The following is a 15,536-nucleotide window of genomic DNA, read 5'->3' on the forward strand; positions in this document are numbered from 1 at the left end:
CATCCTAATTTTATAGTCTTAAAAAAAAAGTCATTCTAGGCCCAACACCTAGCCCCTCAATCTTACAGGGGGCCCGCTCTTGGCATCCAGAAGACCCGCCTACACAGGAAAGGCATCAGCCCTTCCAGGCCCCAACCTCCGGCGACCCCAGCTTCAGGTTCAGCTTCAGTGTCAGTGTCGTCAGCTTCAGCTTCAGGAAGGAAGGAGACCAGTGGAGACAGAAAGACCCCACCTGCACCCACTGTAAGAAGAGATGGGAAGAAGACAGAATAAGAGCTCACTCAGCAATAGAAAGAGCAACATGACTCCACCAGAATCTAGAGAACCAATGCCAACAAGACCTGAAAAGCACTACATAGATGAAGCAGAGGAGACAGACGTTAAAAATTATTTTATGAAGATGATAGAGATCCTCAAAGAGGAAACGAGGAAATTCCTTAAAGAAATAGAAGAAAAAACAAACAAAAAAATCCATGAAATGGGGGAAAATTCAAGAAATAAACAAATCTCTCAAAGAATCTAAAGAGTACCAAGAAAAAACAACCAAACAAATGAAGGAAACAACTCAAACAGTTGAAGGATTGAAAGCTGAAATAGAAACAATAAAGAAAACACAGAATGAAGGAAAGCTGGAAATAGAAAAGCTGGGTAAACGATCAGGAACTACAGATGCAAGTATCACCAATAAAATACAAGAGATAGAAGAGAAAATCTCAGGTGTTGAAGACTCATTAGAGGATACACAGTCGCCAACCAAGAAAATCTCAAAACCAACAAATCCCTAACACAAAATATTCAGGAAATATGGGACACCATGAAGAAGCCAAAACTGAGAATAACAGGTATAGAAGAAGGTGAAGAAATACAATTCAAAGGTACAGAAAACATATTCAACAAAATCATAGAAGAAAACTTCCCTAACCTAAAGAAGGATATGCCTATGAAAATACAAGAGTCTTACAGAACACCAAATAGTCTGGACCAGAAAAAGAAGTCACCTTGCTATATAATAATCAAAACATCAAACCTACAGAATAAAGAGAAAATCTTAAGAGCAGCTAAAGAAAGAGGCCAAGTAACATATAAAGGCAGACCTATCTGAATTACACCTGACTTCTCAATGGAAACTCTGAAAGCCAGAAGATCCTGGACAGACGTCCTACAAACGCTAAGGGAACAAGGATGCCAGCCCAGACTACTATATCCAGCAAAGCTTTCAATTACCATAGATGGAGAAAACAAAATATTCTATGACAAAGCCAGATTTAAACAATACGTATCCATGAATCTAGCTCTACAGAAAGTACTAGAAGGAAAACCTAGACCCAACGAAGATAACTACACTCACAAAGACATAGGCAATAGATAATCCCACTTTACCAAACACCAAAAGAAAAAGGGAGAAAAACATGTTTACTAAAGCAATCCAGTATGTGTAACCACAAAGAAAAACATGTTTACTGGAGCAATAAGTTCCTGATGTTCTCGGAAGGGCTTGCCCATGAGAACACCCTGACTATTCCTTGAACCCTCAGCTGACTAACCATCTCTTCCTGAGCCCCACCCCGGCCTCTGGTGTCAGGGTATATAACCAGCCAGGGTAAGAATAAAGCGAGCCTTCTTTCACCACCGACTGGTCTCTGTGTCATTAATCCCAACACCCTGTGCAGATTCTTGGTCCTGGGCTGTGCTGGCATGGGAATTGGAGGTCCCACCGAGATCTGAAAGCGAGGTAAGACAGGGTAGTCCCTTTTGCCAGCCAGGATGGATTGGGGAAAATAAGAAAAGAAATGATGGGGAATAGTCCTGGGAAGCTTGAATTACAGAGTCAATTTAAAAAGTTACTTGAAGAACAGAGGACTACAGCCAAAGCTAAAACCTTGGAAGGCTTTCTAAAATAAATCAAATGAGCGAGTCCATGGTTCATTACTGGTAGAGGCTGAAATGTCCCAGATTAGGAGGAGGTTCACCATGATCTTCAGAAACTTTCACAAAAAGAGGGACCTGAGTCCTTACCCCTATCCACATTCTCCTTATGGAGATTAATGAGAGGTGCACTTTTGACAGATAAAGTTTGCCTCCGTCAGGTAGTCCAGGCCACAAAAGAGTTTTTTTCCAGAGTTAAAAGAGACTGAGACTCGAGCCTCTCTGTGTTCAAAGGCAGGGAGTGAGGATGAATCATCTGAAAAGACCCTGTCCAAAGCTAGAGGCACCATTGTTAGTAAGGATGAGGAGGAGCCTCTTATTGACAAGGCAAAAATGGGCAGAGATCTTGGGGCATGACCCAAAAAGGACTCTGGTCAGAATCGGTTATATCCTTCTCTGTCAGACCTAGAAAATGAACGAGTCAGAGTCTGAGGAGGAACAGTTACTTGCTGAGATCACGGCCCTCATAAAAGCACTAAAAAAGACTTGGAATTAAGAAAAGACAGGACAGGGAGGAAGGCCCTCTTCCATACTCCGAAAAAAGGGACTCCTCCTATGATATGACCCAATCATTCTTGGACCTTGAGGGAAGACCCAGAGGAGGGGTCCAATGCTGCCCAGTGGTGGCCCCAGTAATGGAAGTTCCAGACTCAAACAATCCTAAATAGGTAACTCGGCGCCATGACCCTTTGAGTTTCAAAGACATAAAACAACTTGAAAGGCAACCCTAAATTATGGAGCGTAGGCTCGATTTACACTTTCCTTAATGGAATCTTTTGTGCCTCTTAACTTGACACCTAGTGATTGGCAGCAGCTTTGCCGAGTAGCTCTCTCTGGAGGAGATTATTTGATTTGGAGAGGTGAGTTTCAAGAAAGATGCTACTAAACAACCCAAAGAAATGCACAGGCCAGACAGCCCCAGAGAAACCTGGAGATGCTTGCTGGGAGAGGTCAATATGCCACCATTCAACAACAAATGCAATATGACATCGTGGTCTACGCCCAAGTGGCAGTGGCCCAAGGTGCTTGGAGGGGATCACCTGTCCAAAGTCGTTCAAGGACCCTCCGAACCTTTTCAGGATTTCGTAGACTGCCTCAGTCAGGTAGCGGAAAGAATATTTGGGGGCATTGGGCCCGCGATGCTGATCATCAAGCAGATGGCTTTCAAAAATGCAAATAAGTACTGTAAGGAGACCCTTCGCCCCCATCACAACAAAAGTCTAAATGACTATATCCGGATCTGTAGGGAAATTGATGGTAACTTCATCCAGGGCCAAGTGTTAGCTGCTGCTATTCCACCACAATAGGGGAAAGAAAGACCTAATCAGGAATGGATAAAAACATGTTTCAGCTGCGGTAGGGAGGGACACTTCTGTAGAGAGTGCCCTCAAAACAGTACTGCCGGTCCCAAGAGATCTGGTTTATTCCCCAGAAGAGGATGTCATTGGGCCAATAACTGCTGCTCTAAAACTGATCTAGAGGGCAATTTCCTCCCTGCTAATAATAGGGAAACTGGAAGAGGGCCCCACCCCAGGGTCCCAGAACTAATGTGTATGGGGCAATGACCCCTGCTGTGAGCAGTGGCAAGATTCGTTTTCTCCCCCAGAGCAACTCCTTCATCTCTCAGACCTCCTCAGAGCCAGCTCAGGGAGTGCAGAATTGGACCTTGGTCCCTCTGCCTGGGCAATCCTAACACCTGAAATGGGGATCCAGGCCCTCCCTACTGGGGTACATGAGCCATTGCCCCCAGGCACAGTCAGACTACTCTTGGGATGGTCCAGTACTATCCTTCAAGGCATCCAGGTACACCCTGGGGTTATAGACCAGGATAGCGAGGGAGAGATTACAATAATGACATCAGTGGCCAGTGGGGTTGTTGCCATCCCAGCAGGAGAGAGGATTGCTCAGTTGCTCCTCCTCCCTACAGCTCCTTGTGAGGCTCAAAAAATTAAAGAGAAAAGGGGTTACCAAGGTTTTGGAAGAACCAATCCGGCGGTCTTTTGGGTCGCCCCCAACTTATATTAAGAATAGAAGGCAAGTCCTTTGAGGGCATTTTGGATCCTGAAAAGGATGTTCCTGTCCTCTCAGATAAATTCTGGCCCTCTGTCTGGCCTAAACAGGAAGGGGCGGCGACCTTCCAGGGAACAGGACAGGCTGTGCCACAAAAAAAGCCTCAGAATTCTAATGTGGCAAGACTCTGAGGGCCACACAGGGTTTTTTCAACCATATATTTTGTCTGGCCTCCCTACTAACCTCTGGAGATGGGACCTCCTGCAACAAATGGGAGTGGTCCTCACCACCCAGGCACCCAAGCACAAAAGCAGGGCCCTCCAGATGATGCAAAGGATGAGCTGGGGTTAGGGGGTAAACTAGAGCAGGGAGAGGTTTGCCTGGTGGCATCCCTCCCTTTGGATACTAGGGCCCTGGGGGATAGCAAGGGTTTTGGCCATTTTTGATGAGGGTCACTGTTGCGCCACCAACTCTCATACCCATCACATGGCTATCAGATGATCCGGTATGGGTGGAACAGTGGCCCTTACCAGCAGAGAAACTTTGGGCGGCTCACCAGCTAGTTCAAGAACAATTGGAGGCAGGTCATGTGGTCTTCTCAATGTCCCCCTGGAATACCTCAATATTTGTAATTAAAAAATCTTCAGGGAAATGGAGGTTACTACAAGACCTGAGGGCCTTGAATGAGACCATGGAGCCTATGGGGGCACTCTAGCCTGGCTTGCCCATGCCTGTGGCCATTCCTAGAGACTGGCATTTGATTGTCATTGATTTGAAGGATTGCTTTTTTTCCATTCCTCTGCATTCTCAAGATAGTCCTGTTTGCATTTATCCTTCCTACGATTAATTTTAGGGAACCCGCCATTTGTTTCCAATGGGTGGTGCTCCCCCAAGGGATGGCTAACAGTCCAACTATATGCCAGATTTATGTAGCTGCCTGCTTAGATCCCTTCAAGTGCAAAGTCCCTAATCTTTACATTATCCACTACATGGATGATGTTCTTTTGGTTGTGGCCGAAGAAAGGCAATGTTGCATAGCTTTTGCAGAACTACAGAAGCTCCTGGAGGCCCGCGGATTTATTTTGGCTCCTGAAAAGATCCAAAAGAGACCCCCTTATACTTATTTGGGTCATCAAATTCAACAAACTGGCCTCTGGCCCCAAAGACTCCAAATTGATTGTTCAAATTTGAAAACGCTTCATGATTGGCAGAGATTTTTGGGAGAGGTGCATTGGATTTGCCCTTCCCTTTCTATTAAAACAGTGGCCCTTAAACCCCTTTATGATATTCTTCCTGGGGATCCAGCTCCGACTTCCCCTAGACAGATTACCCCCAGAGGCCAGGGATGCCCTACAATTGTTGTTAAAAAGTATAGAGCAAGCCCACCTTCGGCGTATAGATTATGGGCAACCCCTTGTTCTGGTTGTAGTTTCATCTAGCTTTTCACCCACTGCCGTGCTTTTGCAGACTGGTCCTATTCATTGGATACATTTGTTGGCCTCCCCTAAGAAGGTAGTGGCCCCCTACTATGATTTGATTTTGCAATTGTTGTGGAAGTTTAGCATCCAAACCTTTGGAAAGAGTCCTGATAAAATTATCCTTATGATAAGGAGGAGGTGGAACATCTACAGACTTTCCATGATGGGTGGACCCTGTTCATTTAATCTACAGGTGCCAAGTTTGATAACCATTATCCCAATAGCCCCTTTCTTTAAACAACACCCCGTGATTTTTCCCAAGGTTATAAAAGAGAACCCTCTATTTGGAGCTCGCTTGGTCTTTACAGACAGCTTCTCCAAGGGTTTCACGGTGGTGGTTTCTTCTCAGGTGCAGAAGAGGGTACCCATAGGCAGATGTCAGCACAAGTCACCGAGTTGTTTGCCTGCTTGATGGCCTTCAAAATGTTTGAGAGGGAGCCCTTTAATTTATATACTGATAGTGTTTATGTTGCCAATGTTATTAGACCTTTAGAAACTTCTCCATATGTTCTTCCAACCTCTCAGATTCATTCTTTATTAGTTCAGCTAATATTTGGCAGTGCATCTACCCTGCTTATGTGGGGTTTGTTCGTGTACATACTAACATTCCAGGACCCCTTCCCCAGGGTAATCAAATTGCTGACTCCTTGACCCACCCTATGGTCTTGTTCACTCAGGAGCAGCTTGCCCACCAGCTCCATGAGCAGTATCATCTAAATGCCTGCTCCATTAAATTTCACACTGGGTGCCACCTGTCCATGGCTATGCAGATTACCTCTCAGTGCACTTATTGTGCCCCTTATAATTCTCCCAATAAGGGGATAAATCCCTGGGGCTTCAGGGCTAACCATCTTTGGCAAATGGATGTCACTCACCTGCCGCAGGCAGGGAAATTAAAATACATGCATGTCTCCGTAGATACGTATTCTAAACTGATCTTTGCCTCTCTCTCTACTTAGGAGAAAAGATTAAAGATGTTATTTATCATTGCCTGCAGGTGTTTGGCTACATGGGCATTCCTGATGCCCTAAAAAATGGACAATGGCCCTGCCTATGCCAGCAATTGCTTTGCTGCCTTTTGCAGGGAACATCACATTGTCCATTGTTTTGGTATTCCTCACAACCCCATGGGACAGGCTATTGTGGAGCACACCCATGCCACTCTCAAACAGTATTTTAAGAAAATAAAAAGGGGGGTATATTAACTCCCCCAATATTCAGTTATCCACCATACTTTACATTTAAAATTTTTTGATCATAGACATTAATAATTTGTCTGCTATGGAGAGACATTGGAACAAACTCTCCCAGTCTTTGGGATGGGTCAGATGGAAAGACTTGATTACAGGAAAATGGCAGGCACCCACTCCCCTATTAGCTAGGGTTTGAGGGGCTGTTTGCGTCTTCCCTCCAGGAAGTGAGAAGCCCATTTGGGTCCCCAAACGGTGCATCAGGCATGTGGACACCGATACTGTTCCCGATACTGGGAATGCTCGCCATGATCAAGATGGTCCAACCATCACCAAACAGTCAGGTAGGGGAAGTATGGGCACTGGTGAGGACCCCCCCACCACCCATTTTGATGCCAGTTAGTCATTCAGCTTCCTGTTCCCCGCCTTTTATAGCACCAATAATACATTGGGAGTGGCTGCTGCCAATGAGAGATTGGAGAGTCAGAAATTAAACAATCTGAGTTTCCCCTAAAGGGGAATCTCTGTTTTATCAAGATGTTTAATATCTCCATGCTACCTAATTCCTCCTATAAGGGTTTTTGTTTTGTGTTGAGTAATTCCTCCCTGGCAGACTTTTCCCTTATTGCCACCAACAGTCGGATGTTGGGCCTGAAGGGTATGCTATATCCCATTAATCAAGAGAGATCTAATTTGATAAAACCACCAAAACCTGTGCCTACTTGCTGGAGGACCAGGAGGGATTTTTTCTTTATTTTCCCCTGCCCTGGGGGGATTGTCTCACAGCTGAACCGTGGAGATTAAAGGGGGATGGTTCTCTTTGGTGGTATGGTCATAGGCTGCCTTTCAAAAATTCCTCTGATAACGGGGAAGAATTTCATTTCAGGAACTCCACTCTAGTGGGGATCATGCCAACCTTTTCTGGAATGTACACCTGTGGGCCCCGAGCCTGCTTGAATGCTTGCCCCTTAGTTCTGCAACAGGGGTTGACCTTTAACACTACGGCCTCCTGGAATGAGTCCTCTGTGTTCAAAACCTCACTCAAGGTTGAGATGGGGGCAGGAAAATTTCTCTATTGTTAGCACTGCCTGCTTGCTCCCTCCTTTCTTTTTGTTTCTTGGAATGGGACAGGGGAAGGGGAGGAGTCCCTCAATTGTTTTCCCAGCTCCTGTGTTCTGAGTGATTGCTGGCCATCTAGAGATTCTCATGCCCTGATAATCCGGGTCCCCTCCCTGTTTCCCATGGTGGTGGAAGATCAACACTCAGGACAGGAGATCATCCTGTATCACCCCAAGAGAGACTTTGGCATCATGGCAGATGTTGTTGCAGCCATTGTCATATGGGCCACTACGGCTGCCATAGCCAGAATTGCCATTGTCCAATCCTCTGCCAAAGCAGAGACCGTTAACAACCTTGCTGGTAGAGTTAGCAAAGCACTGTCCACCCAGAATGTGCTCAATTCGCATATTCAGCTGGGGATGCTGACGTTAAATCAACAAACTGCATCACTACAGGAACAAATTGATGCTCTGTGGATAGTGCAACAAGCCTCTTGTTCACATTTTCATCATGCTACATGTGTAACTTCATTGAGTGTATCTAATGTACCTGTGCAAGTGTACCTTCTATATGCTTTCTTGAGTGGATCTTGGAATGATATGTTTGTAAACTTTTATCACTGTTTTGGCCCATCAAATTGTAACCGTAAATTATATGTGGGTTACCCTCGTGACAGAGGAAGGCTGGTGGAATGCTATGGCACAGATCGGGAGATGAGTACAGCGATGGGGAGGCACTATGTCGATGGGGATCCTGGGAGTGGTGGCATCAGCGTTAGGCATTCTGGCCTTATACCGAGTTCAACATACCTTGTTCCATAGGCAACAGATCCAGCACCAAGTATTGCTCAGCTTAGCCCATGGCAAACCTGGTAGCCATGAAGTCTGGTTACAGATGATTCAAAGATGAGGTTCCCTAATGATAGGCAACCTGTGGGGAAGAGACCTCCCACCTAAGACAGGGGTCGCCAGGTCCCCTAAGGATGGGTAAGGGAAGGTGACTCTACATGACCTAAGACAGGAGTGCCTCATTAGAAAATAAAAAAGGGGGAATTGTGGGAACAAGAGACCTTGGCCAGAGGCTCACTTCTCCATCAGCCTGGAAGCAGGCAGCTGTAACTGGTATCTGCAACTGCAGAGCAAAACATGTTTACTAAAGCAATCCGGTGTCCATAACTACAAAGAAAAACATGTTTACTGGAGCAATAAGTTCCTGATGTTCTCGGAAGGGCTTGCCCACAAGAACACCCTGACTGTTTTTTGAACCCTCAGCTGACTAACTGCCTCTTCCTGACCCCCCACCCCTGCCTCTGGTGTCAGGGTATATAACCAGCCGGGGTAAGAGTAAAGTGAGCCTTCTTTCACCACCAACTGGTCTCTGTGTCATTAATCCCGACATCCTCTGCAGATTCTCGGTCCTGGGCTGTGCAGACGTGGCACATAGCATCCCATCATAGGGAATGGGCTCCAACAATCTAGCTCATGCACCAAGGAGAGATATGGGTCATTCAGTCAGGGGCCCCTCAGATAGACCACCCAGGTATACAATTGTCCTCCACATACAGAGGGCCTGGTTCTGTCCCTTGGAGGCTCCATGGCTCTCAGTCGAGAGTTTTTGAGTTTCTAAGAGTTTGATTAAGCTGTCTCTGCAGATTTCTCCTTCATGGTCTTGACCTCCCTTGCTCATGTATTCCCTCCTCCCTCTCTTCCACTGGATTTTCAGAACTTAGCCTGGTGCTTGGTTGTAGATCTCTGCATCTGGTTCCATCAGTTACTGGATGAAGGCTCTATGATGACAGTTGGGATATTTACCAGTCTGATTACAGGGGAAGGACTTAATCACTGAGCCATCTCCCCAGCTTTGTTTTTCACTTTGTCATTTGAACTCACTGTGATTTTCTTTTGGAGTCTTGTGTGGAAGGTATAAAGCCCCACCCCAGCCCCCAGCTCCCAGCACACACTAGAGGAGGACTCCTTGAATATAAACAGCACAGGCACTTGACATCTGACTCTGCCCTAACTAAGCCTGATGCACTGGGGCTAGTTGCAGGGTTCCCCTTTCCAGTGTCCAAGCAGAAAACATACTTCCTCTTTCCCCTGGGATACAGTAGAGGCTTTCTAGTCTCTTACACAGAAGGGTGCTTTGTTTTAGTCTGTGGATTCATGAAGAACTCCTCATCCCAGCTCTGTACTTTTTACAGGCACAAGGTCCAGTTTCCTTGTGCATTACAAGTCTAGACTTCCATCTTTGAGTCTGACCTTGCTCTGCCAGCCCAGGCTATGGCAGCAACTTCAGCTGTTGGGTACATGGGGTTTGTTTCCAATTCTAGTCTTTATTAGCTTGGACACAGTACATTTCTGTTTTGTATGTTGACCATTTCTTTATGCTGAGAAAAGGATTAACAGGTGAGCCTACATATCCCAGCAGGCTCTACTCTCAGATGACTTTACACCCCACAAATGGAAATAACTGGGTCTCTGTGAAAACCATAAGGTACAGCTGGACTTAGAGCCCTATTTACTGCCATTAGGGATACTAACAACTGAGAACTGAGAAGCAACCCAGTTAAGGGACTGACTGTTTGGCAGAATCTCCCGGTGTCTGGCTAACCACAGGGCATAAACAAGTATTGACCAGTTGTGCCATCCAAAGACGGTTATTTTCTAGGTTTATGATGTTACGGTGTACACCATAGTGTTATGTTTGGGGCTCTTAAATGTGACTCCCCAACTCAGTAAGGATGGAATCGTGGTTTCTGTAATGTGTTCCTAATGGCCACACCCAGGGGAAGGTATTCATGCCTCTGTGGTGCTAGCCAGGACTCTTAGGCCCTTGCAGAGTGAGTGTAGGAGGATCCCACCACCAATGCAGATGCATTGCCAGGGGGAAGCTTCTAACTGATGATGTGTGCCTCCCACTCTCTGGTGTTTTTATTTTCCTTCTCTCATTTTTTGCTAGCAACCATTACTTTGCAGCTCATTCCTTCACTAACTACATACTCGGTGATGTTCCCACTGCTGGATTTGGGATGGGGAGTACCCAGATGTATTTCCATCAGTTTGCCAGATGTCTCTGCCTGCTGTCCCCTTCCCAGGTAGAATATTAACTGTCCTTTGAGGGGAGCCCTGGGCCTTTGTCCTCTTTTTCTGTGGACCTTCTCCAAAACCAGTCAGGTTTCTTTCTTTGCTCTTACTCTGCAGCTCTCAAACTTTATATTGACTTTTCATGCTCACACCAGGAAACAGCATGGGTGTGTGGCAACACGCTCATTACAAGGGGACTGCATGCTACTGCTCCTGCAAACCAAGTGGCTGGACTCACTACCCCATTCCCACCACTGTGGTACCTTCCAGCTTAGTCACTTTTTGATAATCCTGTCCCTCATTTTCAGTGCCATACTGTCTAATCCACAGGAGTGACACTCTGATGGCTCAGATGCTCTGGAGTCTGTGGGAAGACAGGAGACAGAGCCCCTAAGGGCATACAGGGTAGTCTTTCAGGTGGGCTTTCTGTAATGTGCTTCTGGGCATAAACGGGACATAGCCTTCCTCGATTCTGAAGGCTCTCCCCTTAGTACCTCTCTCCCTTCCCAGAATCACAATGAAGAAGGCTCTTCTGGGCCAGGGTCTCTGTGGCTGGTCCCCCTCAACCTCTCCTTGTTCATTTGCTGTGTTTTGAGTCAAAAAGGCCTACATGATCAAGTTTTGGCTTGTCCTTCCATAAAGAGATTGTTGTTAAGGTTTCATTTTCCAAACCTGTTATAAAATAAAACGAGACTAGACCAGTCTCCCTGCTGGGAATATCATGCCATATATTTGCCATGCTACCCCTCCCATAGAAAGCTCAGGAAGGAGCCCACATTCAGTTGGTCCCTGAAAACATCAGGTCCTGTAGAGAACACACAGGGTTTACTCCTCCCTTGTCTACCTTGTCTGGCTGGAGAAACTTCGGAAGCCTGTGACGCAGATGTTGGCATCAGAGTGAGTCCTGGAGGACTGGGTCAGGAGAGACTGTTCAGGGGGTGAGTACAGCATGCAGCTGATAGCAGGAGCAAGCAGCGCGGGGTCAGAGGCCATCGACTAGCTGCACAGGGATGCGATTCCTCCCCGGAGGCCGCGGAGCCGCTCGGCCTTGCGAGCGCTCGCACGAGGCGGGGGCGCGCTGTCACGTGTGGGGGCGCGCGGCGGCGGGCACGCGCAGCGCTTTAAAGGCGCGGAGGCGGCAGCCGCGGCTGCTCGGCCAGGGTCGGACAACCGGACACGGCGGCGGCTCCGGCGATATGTGCGGCCAACGGGGAGGCATTTGGCTGCTTCTGGCCGCGGCGCTGCTGCAAGGTAACCGCGGGGCGGCTCTGGCCGCACTCCCCCAGCGGGCTCCGGGGAGCTGGCGCGGGCGGGCAGGTGGGCGAGCCGGCGGGCGAGCGAGTGGTCCCGGGCTGCGACCAGGCTCGGGGTTGGGCTGGTCCGGGACAGGGCGGGGTGGAGGCCTAGCGCTGAGGCCCGCTGGGCTTTCTGCTTCCCAAGTGTCCCTGCAAGGAGAGTTCCAGAGGAGGCTGTACAAGGAGCTGGTCAAGAACTACAACCCACTGGAGAGGCCGGTGGCCAACGACTCGCAGCCGCTTACCGTGTACTTCTCCCTGAGCCTCCTGCAGATCATGGATGTGGTGAGTGTGGCATGGCGCTCGGGTTGCCCACCTTCCTATCCCGGAAGGGGTAGCGCGCCGGGCAGGGATTCCGCCCTTCTTCCCCCCCCAGCCACCTGTGTGTGGGCACTTGGGTCGCGCCTTTCAGCTAGAAACTCCGGACCACAGTGTCCCAAGTTGGGAGCTAGTAGCAGGAACGGGATACGTTGGTCACTTTTCAGTCTTCCTTAGAAAACTAGTGCAGTCCTGCGTCCGGTGTAGCTTAGTCACTTAGAGTCTTTTCTCTCTCTTCAGTGATTGCATAGTGCCTTGGAGGGGGCCTGGCTTTTTTCCGCTGCCATTCTGCCTGGATAGAAGGTTACCTGTAGGTGTTTAGAATCCCTCTTACCATTAGGGTCATGGACATCGTTTCTATTTTGTGGACAGGACGGATGCTGGGGAGCCTTCTAGGATTCCAGACAGCTAATAGCAGTCCCTTCGACCCCTTGCAGCAAGCCACTAGATTTAGGCGACACGCCCCTGCAGTATCTGTGTCACCTTTTTTTTTCCTTCCTTCTTTTAGCTAGGCTACCTGTACGATTTTTCATAAGTGGATTCTTCAAACAGTGTCAGTGCATACCACGTGTTCCAGTATCTATACAAGGCTTCACTGCAAGGCTTGTTGTATACAAGGCTTGTAGTGGGTAAGGGTGGAGCAAAGCAGTGTTCTTGTTTAGCAGGAGGAACTACTGTGGGAGGATAGAGGTACCTGAGGAATCACAACTCCAGGTAGGAAGTGCAGAAAACCAGGAAAGGGACTTAAGTAAAAGCATGGCAGGTGACACTTGTCACGCCTACCCTCACTCCTGTGCTAACCTGATTTTCATGATGAATGGCTTCTGTCCCTGTACTATACCTGTTAAGTCTGCATTTCCTTCTATGTCAGGATCCTGCTTTGTTAAGTATTTGTGTGTAATGTGGGGACTTTGTTATGAGAGGTGTAAAGACAATTGTTAAGTTTACAGAGCACAGACTTCAGGAAAGGAAGAAAAGGAAGTCTTGTTGGTTTTGAGTCAGAGTGAGGGATACTGAGAAGGAGATTCTGTCCTGGAGGTAGAAAGTTGTGAAGTGGAAGAGGACAAAGGCCCCTGGGAAATTGGGGTGGGGTAGAGTCGCGAAGAGTTCGGTTACTAATGGTGGGGAAGTTGTTTTGGTTGCTTCTGGTTTTGCTGGTCTCCGCATGGTTAACTGGGAAGTTTCATTAACACATGAGCTTTGATTCTCAGTTAACAGAATGGACCGGTAAATACTTTACTGGCCATTGTGATGAGCTAAAGACAGTATAAGTAACTTAAAGAGTCCCCAAAGCCAGACACACAACTATAGTTATTTTCATGCCAAAAACTACAGAAGAAAGGGTCAGGTAGCTAGGATAACATGTTCCATAAGAGTCACACAATAAGATGTCTTTCCCTGCCTCCACTTGCCAAGGGTCTGCCTTGGCCAGCCAACCTCACTGTGTTTCATAGCAGTAGTGAGCTTTATGGTATAGGCCTCTCAGCTGTGCAACTTGTGTGAAGAAGTGAAGCATGCTTTCCAAGACTATTGAAAAGACTCTTAGAAGATCTGGCTTGCTGACGCTTAGGGAAAGCTATGGTGGAACCTAGTAGGATCAACGATATGGGGGGAAGTTAGTTATGTTAGAAAATTAGAAAAAAATTAAACACAACAAACCTTATGCTTTTATGTCATTTTTAGAAACATACATGTGAAGAGGGTAATGCATAGAGGTCAAAGGGAGGGTAAGGTCCAGGAAAATCATGGCCTCACATCTAGCTGTGCACATACTGAACTTCCCACTAGGCAATGCTGCATGTTTGTGGAGTGGCCTTGAGAGAGCTATTTCACTTTGCTCAGCCCTGCTTTCTCATGTGTAAAATGAGAACAATCATATCCACTTCATGGGTTTTGAGAGGATTAACAGAGAGGTTCTTGCCACATGCTGATAATTTGCTGAAGGCTTGCTCCATCTTAATTATGTAGTCTCTGCTCTCAAAGGTCAGGAAGTCCATTCCTAGAGAGGTGTGATCACCTGGCCAAGGATGCCAGAGATGACAGGCAATCTGCAAAGGAAAACCCCCATGGAGTAGGTTTACGTGCCCTTCGCCCATTGTAAGCTGCTGCTTTTTGATGTGGTAACTTACTTTAACAGAAACGGAGTCAACTGGATGAACTGTAGATGATTGAATGTGGCTTTCTTAAGCTTCTGGGTGAGAAGGAGGTTTCTACACCAGGCTAAGGAAATATGCAAACATTTGTATTCCAGTCTGCTTGGCTCTGCCTGGTCTTGAAACAGAGCCAGGTCTTTCTTGCTGAAATCTCACCACTCTGGACAGAGACACCACCTCTCCTGAGGGTTATGAGTTGCTAGTGCAGTCTCTTTACAGATTCAGTACTAAGGGGTTATTTTGCTCATTCTGATTTGCTGTTCCATAGACTAGGGTTGATTGTCGTCCCCCCCCCATCTTTTAAAACATAGATGCCCTGCCTCCAGGGATGTGGAGATGGCATATAGTGTCACTCACATACAAGTATATATTTCATGCAGGGTTGTTTGCACCATCAATTTATTCTACCTGTGTTTATAGGGCACCCAGTGTGGGCCTTGTTAGGTTCTGAGAATTTACAGATGAATAAAGAGGACTTCCACATTTAGCTGCTACATGATCTGGCTGGATTTAATATTAAGAAGTAAGTCTATGATTTCTTTATTTGATGAAATTTAACATAGTTTGCAGATAAAATCTGCTTGTATGCATGGGGAAACATTTATTCCCAGTTACAGTGGCTGGAGTGGTTTCAAAACCCAAGAGGTTGAATTTCCAATTGGAGTTTTCCAGGTAGAAAAAGTAGGAAGTGTTTCTCAGGTAATGAAAGCAGCAGGGAGGGAGGGTGAAGGGTGGGAGTTGTCAATGCGAGGGAGGGTGTTTCCATAAAATCCTGGCTCTCTGCCTCCAGCTAGGTATTTCCATGGAATCCTGTCTCAGTTAATGTTTGCTTCAGGTTTGGTTGCAAGACTTCTCAGAAAATTTGTGCTTATACTTATTAAAAGTTCAAAAGCATTGACCAAACTATAGGTAGTTTTATCAACCCCTTTCCTAGTTTGTATTCTTTAAAAAAATACGTGATTTTTCTTTGGTAGAAAGTGCTAGTGTGCAAAGTATCTTGAATATGCTATAACGTTCACATGCT

General features: G+C 46.8%; 1 protein-coding gene and 1 long non-coding RNA gene across 5 annotated transcripts in view; one reads left to right on the forward strand and one right to left on the reverse strand.

Moving 5' to 3' along the window:
• LOC121133847 overlaps positions 1 to 11,887 on the reverse strand; it is a 102,589-nt gene extending 90,702 nt beyond the window's left edge. For both annotated transcript variants that reach the window (XR_005870860.1, XR_005870858.1), the window contains exon 1: positions 11,591 to 11,887. This is a non-coding gene — a long non-coding RNA (uncharacterized LOC121133847). The remainder of the gene's footprint in view (positions 1 to 11,590) is intronic.
• Positions 11,888 to 11,889: 2 nt separating this feature from the next.
• The window catches only part of Chrna7 (cholinergic receptor nicotinic alpha 7 subunit), a 133,064-nt gene continuing 129,417 nt past the window's right edge, over positions 11,890 to 15,536 (forward strand). For 2 of the 3 annotated variants that reach the window (XM_040730966.1, XM_005084402.4), the window contains exons 1-2: positions 11,890 to 11,997; positions 12,187 to 12,326. In XM_040730966.1, coding sequence (XP_040586900.1) covers positions 11,943 to 11,997; positions 12,187 to 12,326 — 195 coding nt within the window. In that variant the 5' untranslated portion in view covers positions 11,890 to 11,942. The remainder of the gene's footprint in view (positions 11,998 to 12,186; positions 12,327 to 15,536) is intronic. The other variant, XM_040730964.1, reaches the window with a different exon arrangement.

The sequence above is a fragment of the Mesocricetus auratus genome, unplaced genomic scaffold (assembly GCF_017639785.1).
Source record: "Mesocricetus auratus isolate SY011 unplaced genomic scaffold, BCM_Maur_2.0 Super-Scaffold_4256, whole genome shotgun sequence".
NCBI lineage: Eukaryota > Metazoa > Chordata > Mammalia > Rodentia > Cricetidae > Mesocricetus > Mesocricetus auratus.